Genomic DNA, 21,261 nt, shown 5'->3' with positions numbered 1-21,261 from the left:
TCAACCATAAACACATATGAACCTGTATGTTCACTGCAGCACTATTTGCAATAGCAAAAACATGGAATCAACCTAAATGCCCATCAACAGTAGACTGGATAAAGAAAATGTGGTACATATACATCATGGAATACTGCATAGCCATAGAAAAGAATGAGATCATGTCCTTTGCAGCAACATAGATGAAGCTGGAGGCCATCATCCTAAGCAAACTGACACAGGAACTGAAAAGAAAATACTGCATGTATTCTCACTTATGAGTGGGAGCTAAACATTGAGTACATATGGACACAAAGAAGGGAACAACAGGCACTGGGGCCTACTTGAGGGTGGAGGATGGGAGGAGGGCGAGGATCAAAAAACTACTATTGGGTACTATGCTTATTACCTGGGTGACAAAGTAACCTGTATATCAAACCCCCGTGACATGCCACTTACCTGTATAACACATCTGCACATGTACTCCTGAACCTAAAATAAAATTTAAAAAACAAAAGAAAGAAGAAACGTTAAAATTATTAGAAATAAAGATAGAAGACTTCTTTACAACATCAAGGTAGTAAAGAATTTCTTAAACAGATCCCAGAACATGAATAGTACCAATAGGAACTGATACAACCCACTTAGTCGTTATTAAGAATGTTACACAAGTGTGACAAGAGCAGCTACAAATCAAAGCCTTTTAGCAACAGAAACAACCAACAAAATTAATGAGATAGAATATGTAAAATCCTCCTATACATTAATAGAAAAATACAACTTGATGAGAACTTAGTCCAACGCCATGCACAGCCATTTCACAGGAGAAGAAAACAAAAGTTAATATATGAAAAGCACTCAATTTCTTAAGTAATTGTGGAATGAAAGGAACTCTCCTACCACGATGGTATGAGTGTAAATGAAGACAACCACTTTAAAAACTAATTCCCTAGTAAAGGTAAAGATACACATGCTTTATCACCCAACAATTCCACTGCTAGTTAATATATACAAGAGAAATTCTTATATGTGTGCAACACACGACATGTACAAATGTTTCCAGAGCAGGATTGTCTGCAATACCTCAAATGTCCACGGACAGAGAACAGATCAATTGTACCACATTCCCTCCTGGAGGACCACATATTGCTAAAAATAAATTACTCGAAGCAAATCAACAAAGATGAATTTTACACATTTAATGTTGAGCAAAAAAAGCAAGTCACAAAAGAACATCTTATTAATTCTACCTAAATAATGATTACAAAACACAAAAACTAAGCAATATGTCGTGTGAAATATAAACATATGTGGAAAGACAAAATATAATGAAAAGGAAGAGAGTGATAAACACCAAATTCAGCATAATGATGAGCTCTGATAAAGAGGGTGACTTGGGGAAGGATAACACGAGAGCCTTCAAAGGTATCAGCGACACTCTTGTATCTCTAATCATGGCTGTGGGTACATGGTTTTTTGTCCCACTGTTACAAGTAATTTTTCATACATATTATTTAATTTTTTGAGAAATACAATTGAGAAAGCAAAACATCTTGTTTTCATTAAATTGTTTATTACATAATGATATTTTTGTAGTCAACACCTGCAGAAAAATGTTACTGTTACATATCAGTCTCCAATGATAGCATATTTATTGGTACATAAGAGAAAAAAAACTCTTTTCAATAACTATGAGGTCATATAATTGCATTTTTTTCTTCAGCTATATTCCCACATCACAAAAGCAAAGGGAGTGATCCAGTAATCTGCACACGGGAGTACATCAGACATTTTTATATCTTAAAATGAATAATAATAAATGTTTTGCCATTTAAAGCTGTGTCACTTGAACAAATTAATCTTTGTGGGCTTAAAATTTTTATACTAGAATTCAATAATCATAATACCTACCTAATGGGTTTACTGTGAACCTTCAATGAAACGTGGAAAGTGAGCTTATCAGTGCCTGGAACTTAAAAATCACTTAGTAAATGGTAGCTTTTAAAATTTATCATTGAGATTTTCTTGCTCTAAACATCACTTATTTTACCATTTACCAGCTTTGCAACTTGGGAATGGCTTCCTCCATTTCCTGAACTTTAGTTTCCACAATTATAAAACAGAATCAATATTATATGTGGGGTAAGGTTTATATGTGGACAATTCTTGACATAAAAGTAATTATTTAATTAATAATACCTTCCTAGCTGTTCCAAATGTAAAGCAGTCCCTTAAAATAGAAAGAAGACCCTGTAAACTATAAAGTTCTTAAGTACTTCGATTTACATTTTCCTTAGTATGAATTATTTACAAGTGCAGCAATGGGATTTTCTGACCTGTAACCAAGTCCTATTTGCAATTAGATCTTTAGCCTCACCTCTGACGAGCCCTATGTCTCCTTTACCAATTCTCTGACACCAAAACCCTCCAACAGCAGATAATTCTGGGTGCCAGGGCCTTGCAGAGCAGTTGGGAACATGGCATAATGTTACTTCTTAATTTTGGAGAGCCTGGGGACAATCGCCTGGGTGAAAGAAACAGCCAAACAGAACTATTCTTTCTCAGGATTGCCAGGGACACGGCAATCCCAAAAACTGACCCTGCTTTCAAGGGACAAGGAGACAATGGCTGATTAAGGCAAGGACACAAATAATTATGATGTAGCATACAGTTTTCACACAGAGGGCAATGATGAAAAAAATTGGAGTGCTAGGACGTGCAGAGAGTAAAAAGGAAATTCACGTCAGGAAAATACAAACTGAATAAAAGTTGGCACACTTTTATGTAGACTTTAAGATTGTCTTTTGGAAGCAAGGTTACTAGATAATGAAAATAGGCTTAATTCAAAGAGAAATATTTTACATATGTTATCAACCTAATAAAATATTCTCACGCCTTGGGGGAAGAGTGATGGTGATACACCAAACAAGGTGCTACTGACAAATCCAAATTGTAGTGAGAATTTCAACACACTCAGGCACTAAAATGTTGATCATTCAAATCAGCAAAGGCAAGTAAATGTTTATGTATTCATACAAATTCAAGTTCAAGTTTATTTGGGAAGAATCATACATAGAGCCACCTAAGTTATCTTGCTGGCCACAAAGTAGCAAACAACCTGAGACTGACTAGGGAAATACAGGGCTCAAACAGAGAAAAGGAGGCAAAAGACCAGGTTGTGCAGCCACAACTCAAGTCCCTTGGCTGCCATACATTTGCCAAGTCCTGACCCTGTTCCCATGCCAACTAAAATGAAGGCACATGCCTCTAATCACCCCACCCATCCAGGACTCAAACCTCAAATCATCCACAACTCAGACCCTAGGTAACTGTCCTCCCATCACCAACCACTCAAGCATTTCAGCAGATATGCATAGACCCTCAATTAGAATGTTAAATGGATGATGGATCTTCTGTTCCCACTCTCCTTCACTCTACAGCATTTCTGAGAGGTGACTGCATGGCTTTTTGAGTATTCTTGAAGAAGTAAATTCTCTATTCAAATGGTAGCCAGTTCCCCTAATGAACCGCTCCAATGATTTTTTTTTTTTAAAGTGGCATCTTTTTAAATATCACACCACAATCAGCCTTCCCAGAACTACTTCTTCCCAGTGGATCTAATCCTATGGTTCCAAACTATTTTAAATTTAAAAAGAGAGGCAGAAAGAGAAAGAGAGAAGAGATGAAAAAGAGAGACAGGAATGAACCTCGAATTAGGCAACAGAGCTGCCTACCATATTTCATCCTTTTAGATTAAACGAACAAATAATTACCTAACTATAGCTCTGTATCTCTAATAAAATGAAGCAATGAACAAGAAAATAAAAATGTAATTAAAAATTCCACGTATGAACATAAAAGTTGAATACTGTAGGGGGAGAGAGAGGACAATATCTTTGGGCAAAACTCTGATTCACATCCCAAATATTTAGACTCTCCTGACACCACCAACTTCTTCCATTTCCCTACTTGATCTAGCACTGGGCTTGATGACCCTGCGGCTCCAGACTAGACTAAAAAGAGAGGGGACACAAGGGAACTTGACAGATGGAAGAAAAAGGTGGGTTCAGAGGTGAAAGTGCTATTTCAATTTACATCTCCAAATATGGAGGCTAATTCTTGCTTTGAGTGGCTGGGTACATGTACTACGGCACTGAAGTATACTTTTAGGCCATTTCTGCTAAATCTGACACAAGATATATACATGGTTCATTAGAAACCTAAGTGTGAGCAAATGAGGACAATATTTGAGGACCCCTAAGTATAGTGCTCCCAAGTGTACAGCCTCAGTGATTCTTGAATCTCTGCATGGATGCCTCCTCCCCACCTACTCAGCCCTAAAAGTGAAGCAAGAAGGTGAAATCCAGTGCTAACAGTCCATCTTTGGCCAACTTCTAGACTCTTTCTTGTCCTTAGGGACCCGCCATCCACACCTGCTTATAGGGTGGGGGCTGCAGAAGTTCTTCTAATTAAGGTCACATGAGCATGCCAGGCAGTCCCCTGGGGTCTTTTTCAAGAAGTGAAACCTGGTAAGGCAGAAACTTTTTCTGCACCTCCTTCAGCTATGGTAAGTGTTAAACCAAAGTAATTGGAGCGAAGCCCAAGGTAGCGGAAGCTACTGATTTCCTGTCACCTGGTATCTATCAGCGATTTCATCCTCAGGCCTGGACTACCTCACTCACCCTCCCAGTGTGCTTGAGAAACGAGCTGCACCCACTGAACTCTGCAGCCAGCATCCAAATCAGCCCTTGAGATTTGAGGCCTTGGAGACTCAGGTAAGGCATCAATTTGTTTTCTTTACATGACTTAAAGGAGGTGATGGATAAGGTATAGAATGGTTTTGAAAACTGGAGGTTCTTGGTCTTAATTCTAGAGTTTCCCTAGTCAGACTTCCTAAAAGTTCTATTACTTAAGGAGGGGTGATGATATCAAGGCTTGCTGCCCACTCACTCCTCTAACCACTCTCCCTCTCAACAATTACCCTATGCAGTCAACTGTGAAATCATTCCACAAAAGTAGTAGATTGCAGCATAGAGATTAAATCATGGTTTCTAAACCATTGGGTTCAAACTGGAGCTCTACCACTTACAAGCCATATAACCTTGGGCAAATCGCTAAACCTCTAAAGGCTCAACTTCCTCATCTATAAAATGGGGTCAATGGTAATACCCACTATATTGTGAAAATTAGAACTAAAATCCTGCATCACTTAGGACTTCCCAATACCAAATGAGAAAATAAACAGTCATAGCCATAATGAAAAAAAACTCCATTCCTCTTCCTTTAAATGCTTTTGTCTACATTAAATGTAAATATACCTAGAAGTACAGGTGGCTTTACAGGCTAACATTTTCTAGAGGGGATTTGTGGACATCAAGTTGAGCACGAAATCCTGCCTCAAATCTATCACATGGAAAACCAAGAGCGAGAGGGGCCACTGCAGGTGGGAGGTAGCTCTAATGAAGGAAAACAAGGATTAATTTTAATCATGCTATTACTGTTTTCTGAATCCAGTATATAAGTGACTCCCTGTTTCCCATAAAATGGCTTAGTCTCACTGAGAATCTGGTGGAAAGAAATGTTTAATCCAGCATTGTGAGCATTTGTGTGTGTGCGTTTTGTTTGTTTGTTTGTGTTTTAGTGGAGACAAGGTTTCTCCATGTTGGTCAAGCTGGTCTCTAGCTCCTGACCTCAGGGTATTCGACTGCCTCAGCTTCCCAAAGTGCTGGGATTACAGGTGTGAGCCACTGTGCCTGGCCATTGTGAGCATTTGTAAAGCTTCCCTGAGGAAGTAGCTGAGTTTGATGTTCAGCTTAACATTACTGAACTCATAGGACATAGAAAACAGGTTCCCTCTGCAAGTCTAGTAGGACACAGGATTCTCCGAAGAAAGTAGTTGGTGTCTAGTAAGGAAAGCAAAGAGCTAGGAGCTCTGAAGAACTCCTTGCAAACAGGCGAGGAGAGCAGGAACGCCCTCAGGTGATGAGCATATCTAATGCAGTGTTTGATTGAAAGCAAAGCGGGAGGGAGAAGGAACACTTCAAAGTTGAGAAGGTTCAAGAAAGAAGGTAGAGGACATGTGTAGACCGGTGGCTCTGGTGGCGAGAGTGGGCTATGAGCTTGGGAAGTCATACACGGCTGAATTCCAAAGGCCTGGAGGGGTCAGATGAAGGGTTTCGCCAGCAGGTAATGACAGGCCAGCAAAGGAGTTCAGGCTCAGGAAGAGCATCACTCAAAGCAGTGACTGGGAGCTTGATGTAGTGGCCTTGTGGACAATGGATTGGAAAAGAGAAAGACTGAAGGCAGAAAAGCATGAATGGAAATGAGAAACTCACAGGTTACTCTGGATATAGAAAACAGACCCACATGCAAAATGTGTTGCATAGGTAGAAATGGTATGACTTGGCCACTGACTGATGAATAGCCAAGATGAAGATGGACTGAGAGATGATGGAGCTAAAGTGAAATGTGGTCCCAACTATCTAAACCTTGGTGGCAGGAGAAACAAATAAAACAATCTGAGACATGAGGCCTGAGGGAAGACCACTGACTTTACAGCACAGTCCTCAAAGATAAGTTTCAGTTTCAGTGACCAGCGGAAACTGGTTGCGAAGCATTGAGAAGTGAGTGGGTGGAGAGGAGGTAGGGGAAGAGAGTGGGTAGCAAAGCTTTGAAGAAGCTGCGGTGAAGAAAAAGGGAGCCTGGGCAGTGGCCAAGAACATTGCTAGATTAAAAGAAGAAAGCTTTGGGATTCAGGGGCACCGCAGTACATTTTAGTCATTAAAGGAGTATTTAGCACCTTAGCAAATGCAAATTATCTCATTTTCTCAAAATGATACTTTGAAATGGGGAAGGCAACTATTACCCTAAACTTACGGAGACCACAAGAGGAGCAAGCAAGAGAGCTGAGATTAACTGTCTGCTACATATTGCCAGAAATTGGGAGAGTGAAGGTGCAAAGCAGAAATAATTTCTTGGAAGGGCTAACAGCTTGGTTGGACTGAGATGGGCTGAAAAGCACTAAGGGAAGGGAAGCAAGAGCATTCTTCCTCGGAGATAAGTGCACAGGAGGCCAGAAGGAATAAAAATGCAAAGCAATTTTGAGTGGAAAAGAATGAAGGTGAGGTAACAAAAGTGAGGTAGTTTTAGGCTGGGTGTGGTGGTTCACGCCTGTAATCCCAGCACTTTGGGAGGCTGAGGTGGGTGGATCCCGAGGTCAGGAGATTGAGACCATCCTGGCTAACATGGTGAAACCCTGTCTCTACTAAAAATACAAAAAATTAGTCGGGCTTGGTGGTGGCCGCCTGTAGTCCTAGCTACTTGGGAGGCTGAGGCAGGAGAATGATGTGAACCTGGGAGGCGGAGCTTGCAGGGAGCCAAGATCGCCTCACTGCACTCCAGTCTGGGCAACAGAGCTAGACTCCGTCTCAAAAAAAAAAAAAAAAAGTGAGGCAGTTTTAAATTTCTCAGTATATGATGGTACGAGTGGACTTAAAAGTCTATTCAAACCAAAACTCATAAAGGCTGTGAGATCTTCTTCAGTGGATGGACATGAAAACAGGAGTGCCTTTAAAAATGAAAAAACAGGCCTGGCGCAGTGGCTCACGCTTGTAATCTCAGCACTTTGGGAAGCCAAGGTGGGCGGATCACAAGGTCAGCAGATCAAGACCATCCTGGCTAACACGGTGAAACTCCATCTCTGTTAAAAATACAAAACATTAGCCGGGCGTGGTGGTGGGCACCTGTAGTCCCAGCCACTCGGGAGGCTGAGGCAGGAGGATGGCGTGAACCCAGGAGGCGGAGGTTGCAGTGAGGCCAGATCGCACGACTGCACTCCAGCCTGGGCGACAGAGCGAGACTCCATCTCAAAAATAAATAAATAAATAAATAAAATAAAATAAAAATAAAAAAATATTTGCAAGAGTTAGTGTGAGTAATTAAATGGGGTACTGACTGATCACCTGAGTCTTGATTTTAACATTCATGCTGATTTGGACACCAGCAAATGTAAAATTTTATTGTTATCCTATTTTGGCTAATGTGGTCCATAACCCCTACTAATCTACCAACTAGTCTTTGAGCACAGCTGTGCATTGGGCACTAAGTCATTGTGAACAATTTATTTTAATGATAAGGCAAAACTGCGAGAATCTACAATCTCCATAGGAGTATGTGGGCTAGTTTTATGTATTTATTAATTCTCATGGAACGAAAGTTTTTCATTACAGAGTCAGCCCACAATGCCATAAATCAATTAATATATTTACCTCTCATATATATGAGATATATATATATATATCTCATCTCACATATATGAGATATATATCTCATCTCATATATATGAGATATATATCTCTCAATATATATATCTCATCTCATATATATATGACAGAGAGATAGTTTCCACAAAAAACAAAAAACAGAGAAAGAACTCATGTGTTTGTTTATAAACTATTTTATACAAATATTTAAGTCTTGTAGAAATATAGCTGCCATCGTGAGATACCATTTTAACAGAGAAATAAAATATCACACACACACACACACATAAACACACACACACACATAAACACACACACACACACATAAACACACACACACACACAGCTCTTGTGGTCATTATTGCCATTAGTCACAACAGGCACAGCCCAAGTAGAATTGGCTTACAAAAAAGGTTTTTCTCACCAACAATACAGACACAGCTTTAATCAAGCAGTTGATTAATAAAATGAAATTAAAACAACGGTAGTCCAATCATCTCCTTCAGTTCAAATAATTGATGACTTTTGCACTTTAAGTAATCTTCACTAAAGTTACCCCCTAGGGCGGAGTGTAGTGACTCCCAGCTCATTCTATACTTGCCATACGACCTTCAGAGGTCTGAACCTCCATTTCCTCATCTGCAGAAAGTAGTCAAAATGCCTACTTACGAAGGTGTTGAGTGAGTTGGCAATACCATATACAATATCCCTAGTATGCAGTAGGTGCTCAGTAAACAACTATAATTATCTGGACTAGCCTATGGTACAGCAGAAAAAGCATCAACGTCAGAGCCATGGTGACTGCCTTCTAGCTTGGCTCTGATACTAACTGTGAGGTCTTTACCAAGGCACATTCTATACCCAGACTGCAGTTTCCTCATTTGTGAAATGAACAGAATGGTTTCTGAGGTTTGGACTAGCTCTAGAAATCCTACCTAGTGACCAGTATGCAAACTCTTTAGTGGGCTATATTGAAATATTCCTTTTTGTTAGAGGTCAAAGCAGATCCCCGGGATCGTGTGGCATCTGGCTATCTAGGGCAGGGGCAAAATCAAGTGAGAAACAACCAAAGTTTCTTCTCTTCCCCCTAGCCCATGCGCCAGACAGATAATAATTTTCAATCAATTTATAGTCATTCAAATAGTGCATATACTGGAAGGAGAAAAGAGGGGTTCATAAGGGAAAGGCTGAATTCCTCTTTCTCACAGAAGACAAAGCAGCCTGGTACCCTGGACGCCTCATTTGAGAGATCCAAGTCTTCATTTTAAATCTTTATGATGAAGATTTATCTGGGCGTGGTGGCTCACGGTTGTAATCCTAGCACTTTGGGAGGTGGAGGCGGGCAGATTGCTTGAGTCCAGGAGTTCAAGACCAGCCTGGGCAACATGGAAAGACCCCATCTCTAAAAAACATATAAAAATTAGCTGAGTATGGTGGTGGTTGCCTGTGGTCCCAGCTACTCCAGAGGCTGAGGCAGAAGGATCCCCTGAGCCCAGGAGACAGAGGCTGCAGTGAGCTGTGATCATGCCACTGCACTGCAGCCTGGGCGACAGAGAGAGGCCTTGTCATGAAAACAAACAAACAAACAAACAAATATTTACTAATTTTGTAACTTGGAACAAGTAACCTAACTTCTCCGTGCCCTTGTTTCCTCTTCTATAAAACGCAGGTGATGATTCACTCCTTGCCTATTCTATAAGACTGAGTCTATAAGACTCAGATGAGATGCCATGAATCAAATTTGCTTCTAGCTGTAAAGTAGGTATAAATGTGAGTGACAGTAGTCAGCTGCCTGTTTTACATCACATCTGCAGCTACTCAGCTCTGATTGACTTCAGTAAGATATACTTCAGCCTGTGGTCTAATGGCTGGGATGTGGCGCTGGCTTCAGTAAGATATGTCACCTGAATAGACAGTCTTGATTTCCAATACATCTTACGTGACTTACAATCAGTAAAGACAAGAGCAACGATGTGTCCTCAAAAGAGGGATTTTCAGATTCCAGGAAAGACCCAATCAAGTCCACATAAGCGCTTAACATAAACAACTGAATACTAAGGAAACCCAAGATGAAGATTGAACAGAATCTTAAAATATCTGAGCTGGAAAGGGCATTATTAATTGCCTTCTCACTTCAGAAATGAATAAATCATGAAAACTGATAAATAGCATTTACTACACTCTCCGTCTGTCCTAGGCACAATTACATATGTTAACTTATTTATGTCTTACATCTCAGAGAGGGGTACTGTTCTCATTTTACAGAAGGATAAAATAGAAACTAATGCTCAGTAAAGTACAAAGAAGAACAAGAATAGCAACAAAAATAACTATTTATTCCAACATGGGTTCTTTGCATACATTCATTTCTTCGATAATATTTATTAAGAAGTAACTAAATCCAAGAATTATTTTAGATACTGAACAAGACAGAACAAAATCTCAACTTTGATGGCACTTCCATTCTGTGGGGGAAGAGATAGATAATAAGCAAATAAATAAATAAGGTAATTTCCTAAAGTGATCAATGCCGTAAAGCAAATAAGATAGGATTTTGTAAAAGACAGCAAATAGGAGTACGTGTTATAGGTTGAGGGTTCAAGGTAGGCTCCTCTAGGAGCTGACATTTGAGCTACACCTGAACCAAAAGACACTAGCCATGCACAGACCATGAGCCCAGTTAAGTGTTATAGCAGCCCATGAGATAAGAATTATTATTACTTCCATTTTACAGTTGAACCTGAGGCCCAGAGAATTTAAAGAACTTGCCCAATACATCAGAACAAATAGAGGAATCACTATTGAAACCTAGGCAATCCGACTCAGGAGGCCACAGTCTTACATACCGCATTAGAAAGCCCTATAGAGCCTTTTTTTTTTTTTTCTTTGAGATAGAGTCTGGCTCTGTTGCCCGGGCTGTAATGCAGTGGCATGATCTCAGCTAACTGCAACCTCTGCCTCCTGGGTTCAAGCAATACACCTGCCTTAGCCTCCTGAGTAGCTGGGATTACAAGTGCACACCAACACACCTGGCTAATTTTTGTATTTGTAGTAGAGATGGGGTTTTGCCATGTTAGCCAGGTTGGTCTCAAACTCCTGACCTCAGGTGATCCGCCTGCCTTGGCCTCCCAAAGTGCTGGGATTACAGGCGCAAGCCACCATGCCCGACCTAGAGAGCCTTCTTGATGTGACTTGCACAAGGTGGCAGAGTTAGAGATAGAAGGAGGCCTGGAATCGACCCCTCCTGCTTCTACAGATAGTCCTCACCGTACTCTGCAATGTTGCCTCTGGCCCATCATAATGCACAAAGGCAGATAAGCAAAAGGACAAGGACAAGTCCATTGAAAATACATTTTCCAATATTAAAGCACAAGAAAAGCATCCAGGAATAAGAAACAAAGAGGACATGCAGTCATATATGCAAGGTGTTCTCTACAAAGATAAAGTATGCCCCAAACCCAGTTGCCAAGATCACTGGCAGGGACTCCTGGGCCCACATGCTCTTCCTAAACAACCCCTCCATCTCCTTTCTCAGAACTCAGCAGTAGGCCTTGCTTAAGATCCAAGGTCACTCGGAAGAGGCCATGTCTACCCTCAATGACACTCATAGAGGAAATGCTGAGAGAAGCATTCAGATGCATGACACAAGGTAAGATTGCCAAAAATCTTGTTCTTGCTCTCCTCACTTTGTTATTTGTTTTATTTTTAGGAGTTTTGAGAGTAAAATGACAACACCCAGAAATTCAGTAAATGGGACTTTCCCAGCAGAGCCAATGAAAGGCCCTATTGCTATGCAACCTGGTCCAAAACCACTCCTCAGGAGGATGTCTTCACCGGTGGGTCCCACGCAAAGCTTCTTCATGAGGGAATCTAAGGCTTTGGGGGTAAGTCCGTTGCCTTCCATCCCAAGTCATAGGGATTTTCTGGCTGACAGAAGCTGATGCTGTAGGCCACATACAGAATTCAATCCAACCTGAAGAATTGGGACCCAACCTGGTGTGTTCTTTATGTCTAACACAGCGGGCCAAATCAGGTGCATCAGATAAGTCACCGCCTAGATAACCTCTGGGTGATCTTATGTCACCTTTTGGTTTTGGGGTTTGTATATTCAGGGGTCCCCCATCCCAGTCCATTGCCAGAATCCCAGGCATACCTGCTCCCTGGAAATAACCCATGTGGTTGAGGAAACAGATTTGAACAAGAAAAAGACAAAATTCTTGGCACCTCCACTGCTTCCTTTAGGCATTCCTCACAGCTCCAAGTCAGGAGTCAGGGCTTCCAACCTTGTCTTTGCCTGCTAGCAGTGATGATTTTGGCTCATCCATTGCTGCCTCTGTTCTCTCCCCAGGCTGTCCAGATTATGAATGGGCTCTTCCACATTGCCCTGGGGGGTCTTCTGATGATCCCAGCAGGGATCTATGCACCCATCTGTGTGACTGTGTGGTACCCTCTGTGGGGAGGCATTATGGTGAGTAAAAGAATAGCAGCCATTTGGGAAATGAGGCAGACAAAAATGTTAAAAGGCTCCACAGGGATATGCCAGACTATTTCTGTGTTGAGGGAAATATTATTGGGTTAAACTAATTAAGAAGACAGGTTGACCAAATTGAGTATAAATCCCATGGTTGAGAGTCAGTGTTCCGGTTTCATGTGAATTCAGAGAAGGGGGCCCTGCATGGATCTCACAGGGACTGTCCAAAGCAAGAACACTCCAAAGTCAGTTCTGGTGGGGAGGGTGGCCCTAGACTTTTAGACTAGATAGCAAGATGTTTTGGAAAGCAAGAGGGAGCAGGAGCATCCACTTCTTCCCATCTACTCCTTCTTGCTTACAATTCTGTTTAGTTGCTATGGTACCTGGTGAAATTTGTCCCATCACAAATCAGTCTTATTTTGCTTATCAACAGAGCAGCACTCTTTTGGCTGTTTTATGTACATGTTTTCCAAATCTGTAACCCTGTCTGGGTGTGGCACATAGGACAGTGATGTTTATTTCCCCATGACACTTTTCATAGTTGCCACTGTAAGTCCAGGATTAAAATTTTCCAAACAAGTAGAGATGGGTTAGAACAAGAGTTTCCTCCATTCTACAGCCTGAACGTGAGAAAAGGAAGATGAAAAATAGTCATCATCACTTCCTGTAACAGCCAGTGTTTTAATGGAGTGCCTGTGCCGTTCAGGTCAAGTATTTCTTTCTGCATCAATTCACTCTTCAGAGGTCATCAGAGTCATTTATGTCACTGTGAACCCCCAAAGGGCAGTTCCACAAGTTAAAAACAAAGAAAAACTAAAAATAAAACTTTTAAATTCATGGTATGAGTATTAATTGATGAGGAAATAGGAATTCTGTCTCTTTGGTCTTATTATATTCCTAGTCACAGATCCCCAGATGATTGAGTAAAAGGCATGAATTTAGTGTCACTGAGCCTGAATAAAGGAGAACTATGACGGCCGAAAAATGAATAAAAGTGACAAAAATGGGTGGATGGTTGTGTGAAAGTTGCTGAAAGTGTAGGCTTCTTTCTGACCAGTTATCAATGTTAAAAAGTGATCTCCCTCTCTCCTCTTTCTCCTGCCTTGCCCACCCCTCTCCACCTCCCCCACCTCTCTTTTTTACAGTATATTATTTCCGGATCACTCCTGGCAGCAACGGAGAAAAACTCCAGGAAGTGTTTGGCAAGTAACCATATGTCCTTCTTTCCCACGTGTCAGAGAAGTACCTATTTTTTCGGTTAAAAACTGAGGCCCTTAAAAAGCCAAGGTATCACAGCCTCTCAGCCCTAAAAAGCAAAGACCTTCCACAATGTTCTTGTGATTTTATTCATGAAAAAACTTAGAAGTGAGGTCTATCTGAAGTTTGTTCATGGGAACAGAACTAAAAGCAGATCCATGAAAACCATACCTAGAGTCTTATGAATGTTAAATGCTGTGTGAAAATAATAGACCTTTCTGAAAGTCCTATCATTTCTCCCAGATCACCCTTTAGGAAAATTATCTGATCAATGTCATGATTGATTCAAATTCTAGCTAAGCTATTTTTTGGCCATAACATTGAACAAGTCAGTTTACCTCTATGTACCTCTGAGTTTTCACCTAGAAAGGAAGGGTAACAGTCCTTGCTACCATGTGACGTCACAATGGAGCTGAAAGGCAGTAGAGTGTGTGATGGTGCTTCAGAGGCTATACGGTGCTACACTGCGGTCTTGCCCATAAAACCCCTAGCGACTCATCCACATCCAGAGGAAACTGGCCTGCAGAGATGCTGATGCTGTATGGATGAAAAAAGTTTACCAGCAAGTTTGCTCCCAAAAAATTCCACCCCCAACACTGTCTCTTACTAAACTGAGTCACTTTCATAATCAACAAGGGAATGGGTGGATTGAGATGGTTCCTCTCTTAAAGTGGCCTGAAAAACTCAGTTTTGGGGGAAAAACGTTTTACGACATCAAATTATTCTCCAGATACAGCCAGACCTACTGACTTGCCATGTGTAGGTCGTAGAGCCAGGAATGAAATATGTGCAGCATAAAATAATAATCAATAATCTCATATCATTATGGTACTTGTTACTTATATTTTCCTGTTTCAACCTTTTATCATCTTTGCAAGGTAGAACGTTCACACTGATGTTCTCGCACTTATGCTACCCAGAGACATCAGCCCTAATTGTATTTTGGAAGATAGCTAACTGGGGCTGATCGCAGCCCATGGCAGCAGGGATAGGTGTTGTTACTGTTGTTGCTTCTGCTCTTTTAATTTCCATTTATTTGATAGTACAGATCTAGAGGGTTCTAGCTGAACCTTCCCAACCTAGACTTCACAATACCATCCCACTAAAGTGTGATACAAGAACCGTCTTCTCTCTCTTCCCTCTACCTATTTATGAAGGCATATAATAAACTGGATAATATTTATCTTCACCTATTCAACAAATATTTATTGAATGCCTATTAGGATGGTGGCAGTGGCAGTGAAGGAAGTGCAAGGATACAAGATATAGATTCAAGGGTTACTCTTAGAAATTTTGCTTTGTAAAACAGATGGATGGTGAATGAGATAGGGAAGACTGAGAAAAGAACAGGATAGAGACATGATTTTATTTTATAGAGACAAGGACGTTAAAAACAACCAAGAGAACTTCAGTATATTTAGTTGTAGTTGCTTTGTGAGTCAGGGGAGTAGCATTTGGAATTCCCTCCCAGACTATGTTTTCCAAAGGGAAATCAAACCCAATTAATAATCTGTGTCTCCATTTCAGGTCAAAGGAAAAATGATAATGAATTCATTGAGCCTCTTTGCTGCCATTTCTGGAATGATTCTTTCAATCATGGACATACTTAATATTAAAATTTCCCATTTTTTAAAAATGGAGAGTCTGAATTTTATTAGAGTTCACACACTATATATTAACATATACAACTGTGAACCAGCTAATCCCTCTGAGAAAAACTCTCCATCTACTCAATACTGTTACAGCATACAATCTCTGTTCCTGGTAAGTGTGAAACTGGATTGCTCTCCAGGGCGGAAGGATGACTGGTTTATTAAGATCATGAATTCTGGATTCATCCAGACCACCTGAGTTTGCTAGTTATTGTCTATGTAGCTGTGGGCAAGAATTTTAACCACACTCTGCCTCAACTTCTTCAACTGTAAAATGGGGATGGTAACACTATTTATCTAATAGGGTTGTTCTGAGTAGTAAGTAAGTTAATATATACAAAACATTTAGAACAGTGTTTGGTACCTAGAAGTGCTACATAAGCATTGGCTTTAACATCAATTATTGTTAACATCATTAGTGGCATTAATATTTATCATTATATTGACTAAGATGAGCACAGAAGAAATACCTAAGATGTTATGAATGTCTTTTGCCCAAGGACTTTTAAACATAGAGTTTGAAAGAGATTTTTTTAAAAATGCATACCCCAAGGATGAAGAGGTCTCCTCGGCATGATTCCATACCAACTAAGACTGAATGCAATTTAATTTGAGACTCATTACTTATTCTTTCCTATATAGAATTGATTCTTCAACTGATTATTCATACCTTACTTTCTATCAGCAATACACATTAACCATCTGTTGTGTGCTGAAAGATGCTGAAAGATGTGTTTAGAGTCAGGGTTATAAAGACGCTGTCTCCTGTACTAGCAGTTCTCACAGCTAGTCATTACTTGTCTAAAGAATTGACCTCTTAATCATTCAATTATAGTCAACAATAACTTATTGAATATCAACAATGTTCTTTGTGTCATTATTACATTTTTACCTTCATTCTTCTGTTGTTTTTCAGGGCATTTTGTCAGTGATGCTGATCTTTGCCTTCTTCCAGGAACTTGTAATAGCTGGCATCGTTGAGAATGAATGGAGAAGAACATGCTCCAGACCCAAATCTGTAAGTAGTAGCCCCTCTGGCCACAACCTCCCTGTAGAAAATCCACATCCACAAAGGATCATTTATGGAGAATGTAATCTGATGAGTCGTTGAAACTAGGAGCTTGATTTAAAAAAAAAAAAAAAAAAAAAAAGGTCATGGCATGTTTCTAGAAAGCGAATAATATCAATAGTAAGGAACGATGTCTTGAAATTTGAAATAAGTCTGTAGTTAGAGCCCACAGTTCTACATTCTGTGCATCGTCGTCGTCTTTTTTTTTTTTTTTTTTTTTTTGAGACAGAGTCTCACTTTGTCACCCAGGCTGGAGTGCAATGGTGCGAGCTCGGCTCACTGCAACCTCCACCTCGTGGGTTCAGGCGATTCTCCTGCCTCACCCTCTCAAGTAGCTGGGATTACAGGAACCCACCATCATGCCAGGATAATTTTTGTATTTTTGTAGAGACGGGGGGTTCACCATGTTGGCCAGGCCGGTCTTGAACTCCCGACCTCAGGTGATCCTCCTGCTTCAGCCTCCCAAAGTGCTGGGATTGCAGGCATGAGCCACCGTGCTCCGCCTCTGTGCATCTTCTTCTTAACCTTCCCTGCTGCTTGACTTCAGGCTTCCATCCTGATTTTGTGATTCCATATTCAGCGTGTAAAAGCAAGATGGTTGAAGGTTGAAGGCTGACTAAAGTCACTAGTTCTTTGGTTTCATTTTTCAGTATTCCCCTCTTCCCTACTTTTCACCTAATTCCTCTTCCAAGACAATAGGTTAAAGGGCTCCACAAATGGAAATAAAAAGAGACCAATAATAGATATATTACTAACTGCTTCAGAACCAGACTGTTAGATTAAGAATATAATTTAGAAATCATCACTAATTACTTCATTTTGCATTTAAAGAAAAATAGTATCAAAGAGGGAAAATTCTTCTCCCAGAGTTATATTCACGAAAGGCAAATCAGAACAACAATCTAAACTCCTCTATTACTGCAACGTTCTTTTCCCAATACCACGTGGTCATTCCAGGCACTATGGTAAATGTCTGCTGCCCTTGAAGATTTACTCAGACTTGAGTTTTAATAAGTGATTTGATAAGGATTTAAGCACCTGCAAAATAAATCCTGGCATTTAAAGGCATATAATAATAAGTAGCATAAAAACCAGGAGCTATTTGATAAATGTTTGTAGAGATTGTTGACAAAAGTGTCAATGGTAAAAGTAAAGAATAGTTTGTTTAATTTTGTGTTTTAGAGCGTAGTTCTCCTGTCAGCTGAAGAAAAAAAAGAACAAGTCATTGAAATAAAGGAAGAAGTGGTTGGGCTAACTGAAACATCTTCCCAACCAAAGAATGAAGAAGACATTGAAATTATTCCAATCCAAGAAGAGGAAGAAGAAGAAACAGAGACAAACTTTCCAGAACCTCCCCAAGATCAGGAATCTTCACCAATAGAAAATGACAGCTCTCCTTAAATGATTTCTTCTATTTTCTGTTTCCTTTTTTAAACATTAGTGTTCATAGCTTCCAAGAGACACGCTGACTTTCATTTCTTGAGGTACTCTGCACATACCCACCACATCTCTATCTGGCGTTTGCATGGAGTGACCATAGCCCCTTCTCTCTTACACTGAATGTAGAGAATGTAGCCATTGTAGCAGCTTGTGTTGTCATGATTCTTCTTTTGAGCAACTTTCTTACATTGAAGAAAGGCAGAATGAGTGCTTCAGAATGTGATTTCCTACTAACCTGTTCCTTGGATAGGCTTTTTAGTATGGTTGTTTTTTTTGTTTTTTTTTTTTTTTTCATTTTCTCCATCAGCAACCAGAGAGACTGCACCTGATGGTAAAGATATATGACTACTTCACAACATTCCTAAACTATCTTTTTTTTTTTTCCACATCTATGCTTTTGGTGGAGTCCCTTTGGCATCACTGTTTTAAGGACGATTAAAAAAATAACAACTAGGGACAATACAGAACCTATTCCATTTATCTTTCTACAGGGCTGACATTGTGGCACGTTCTTAGAGTTACCACACCCCATGAGGGAAGCTCTAAATGGCCAACACTCATCTGTTTTTGTAAAAACAGCATAGCTTATACATGGACATGTCTCTGCCTTAACTCTTCCTGACTCCCACTCTAGGCTATTGTTTGCATGTCTACCTACTTTTAGCCTTTATGCAAGAAAAGAAAAAAATGACCATAGAAAATGCCACAATGAGGTGCCCAAATTTCAAATAATAATCAACATTTCATTGTATTTATAATTTCCAGATGACAAAGTATTTCATCAAATAACTTCATCTGATGTTCCATGATCAAGAAAACATCCCTCTATTTTACAAGTAATTCAAAGAGGTCAAATAACTTGTAAACAAGAAAAGGTAACTTATCAACAGTCATAACTAGTAATTACGAGAGCCTTGTTTCATAACGAGGTCTTCTTACTCAAATCCTGTGATGTTTGAGATAACCAAATTGTCTCTCCAATGTCTGCATAAACTGTGAGAGCCAAGTCAACAGCTTTTATCAAGAACTTACCCTCTGATCAGCACTAAACAAGCACTGAGAGACACAGAGGGTCAGAGTCAGATTTTACCTATGGGGATAAAAAGACTCAGACTTCTACCACATTTGGAAAACTACTTGCATCATAAATATATAATTAACTGGTAGTTTATATAAAGCAGACAATAAGTGCTATAGACATTCTCAGAATATCCTACTCGGAAACAATGTAATTAAAATGCCAAATCTGAGTCAATAGCTGCCTTACTTTTCAATTCAGATATATTAGTACCTTACTTAGAAATAATGTTAACCTAGGGTGAGGTCACTATAATCTGTAGTCTATTATTTGGGCATTTGCTACATGATGAGTGCTGCCAGATTGTGGCAGGTAAAGAGACAATGTAATTTGCACTCCCCGTGATATTTCTACATTTTTAGAGACCACTAGTGGAAGACAGTCCTCAAAATTAGAAAAAAAAAGGAGATAGAACATTTCTGTCTATGTAAAGTTCTCAAAATTCGTTCTAAATTAATAAAACTATCTTTGTGCTCTTTTCTGCAACAGATGATTCCAACATGGGTGTTTGTCTATTCTTCTTTACTCTTGAAACATTAGACCATGGGAGGCTCTTACAGTCTTGAGTTCATATTTACAAAACCCCAATCTAGGTTTGAACTGTGAGGTGTCAGGTCATCAAATATTCATGTCTATATAGTCTTACACAGGTTCCCAAAGACAATGTTCATGGGATAGGTCATTGATAATGGATTCCTTACTCCCAGAACTCCAGATGACTGAAATATATGAGAGAAGTAGGATAGGGCATGGTAGGGGCAGGCCTGAGAAAAAAAAATGAAAGTCAGAAATCTTTAAAAAAAATACAAGATGTTATTTCTATCTTATTTTTTTCTCCATTTCTGAAATATATATGACGATTCCTCTCCAAACCCATGGTTTCTCCAAGAATTTTGAGTCATTTGTACAACCTCAAATAATTAGTTTTGGCTGACCTCACATAAGTTCTTAAAATAGGGGACATCTTTAATGTCTGCTATTAAAGAAGAATGAAAATTCCTATGACCTTCTCTCCGATGATCCCTTTGGCAACATAGAGTCAAATAATAGCATTGGCCAATAGTAAACATGCTTTGCCAAGAAGTGGAAGATATATTCTCCAGTCTTAGTTTTTCCTCTCAATTTGTATTTTCGTAAAAATAATATTATATCCACAAAGGAAATAAGCTTTGAAAACCCAATTGCACTCATTGACTAGGAGGCTGACATAACTTCTTTTCATTTTCTTCTGGTTGTCTTATAATCTTTGTTTATAATAAGGTGATAAACCATCCCAGTTTGTCTGAATCTGAGGGATTTTTCTGGGATACAAGATTTTCAATGTTAAAACCAAGATAGTCCCAGGCAAACAGGATGGTTGATTATCCTACTTCATAGTAATAGATAAGTTTACTCAGTTACAACCACTGCATAATATTTGCTTTTTACATGTAACAGCATATCATAGATTTTTCCTTATGGATATATAATTTCATAAACATCACTTAATTTCAATTTAGGATTTCATGAATCAATACAAATTTACCATTCCTCTATTATTGGATATGTAGGGTGTTTTCTTTCTTTTTACACATCACTTTTGGAGCACAGAAACGATGAGCAAGATACATGTTTCCTCTTATTATTCAAAATGTAGCTTTACATTTAAAGTCTTGTCAATGTCGACCAGTAGGAAGTACTAGCACCTGTTAAAACCCAGAAAATTTATTTTTAATTTCACTTTGACAAGAGAATAGTCAAAGATTCAAAACACAGAAATAGTTACTTCAGATTCATTTAGTATGAGTTCATTTAAGAAATTTGATTTGTTTTAAATTCTTGGTGTATAACATAAAACACTGATGGAGGGGTTCAAATCTGAAATTTTCATAGGTTAAGTCTTCGATACGTCAGTGAGTTTCCTTTTATGGAATACTTGGTTGTGTGTTCTGAGCTAAAAAGTACCAAGTAACAAATGAACATGACAGAATCATGTGGTGGCAAAGTTACAATTATCCTCTATTGACCCCAGCCTACTCAGCAGTGCAAAATGCTGAGCAAGAATAAATAAGTTG

At 39.5% G+C, this 21,261-nt stretch overlaps 1 protein-coding gene across 2 annotated transcripts; it reads left to right on the top strand.

Moving 5' to 3' along the window:
• The first annotated feature begins 4,575 nt into the window (after nucleotides 1-4,575).
• On the top strand, nucleotides 4,576-19,706 carry MS4A1 (membrane spanning 4-domains A1). Of its 2 annotated transcripts, none has more exons than XM_050756977.1 (7): nucleotides 4,576-4,754; nucleotides 11,950-12,124; nucleotides 12,589-12,708; nucleotides 13,857-13,913; nucleotides 15,496-15,732; nucleotides 16,576-16,638; nucleotides 17,872-19,706. In XM_050756977.1, the coding sequence occupies exons 2-7, from the start codon at nucleotides 11,966-11,968 to the stop codon at nucleotides 18,088-18,090; spliced, it is 855 nt and encodes a 284-aa protein (XP_050612934.1). In that variant the 5' UTR covers nucleotides 4,576-4,754; nucleotides 11,950-11,965; the 3' UTR covers nucleotides 18,091-19,706. The 2 variants fall into 2 exon arrangements, with proteins under 2 accessions (XP_050612934.1, XP_050612933.1); XM_050756976.1 differs by having other exon boundaries at nucleotides 16,537-16,638.
• Nucleotides 19,707-21,261: the final 1,555 nt, after the last annotated feature.

Source organism: Macaca thibetana, chromosome 14 (genome assembly GCF_024542745.1).
Source record: "Macaca thibetana thibetana isolate TM-01 chromosome 14, ASM2454274v1, whole genome shotgun sequence".
Lineage (NCBI taxonomy): Eukaryota > Metazoa > Chordata > Mammalia > Primates > Cercopithecidae > Macaca > Macaca thibetana.
The sequence above is the reverse complement of the archived record's forward strand: the minus strand, read 5'-3'. Positions and strand labels throughout refer to the sequence as shown.

Coding starts and splice junctions, on each gene's coding strand:
- MS4A1 (XM_050756976.1), top strand. CDS start 11,966: ATGACAACACCCAGAAATTCAGTAAATGGGACTTTCCCAGCAGAGCCA. Junction 13,914..15,495: donor AAAACTCCAGGAAGTGTTTG/GCAAGTAACCAT, acceptor TCTCCATTTCAG/GTCAAAGGAAAAATGATAAT. Junction 15,733..16,536: donor GCATACAATCTCTGTTCCTG/GTAAGTGTGAAA, acceptor GTTGTTTTTCAG/GGCATTTTGTCAGTGATGCT.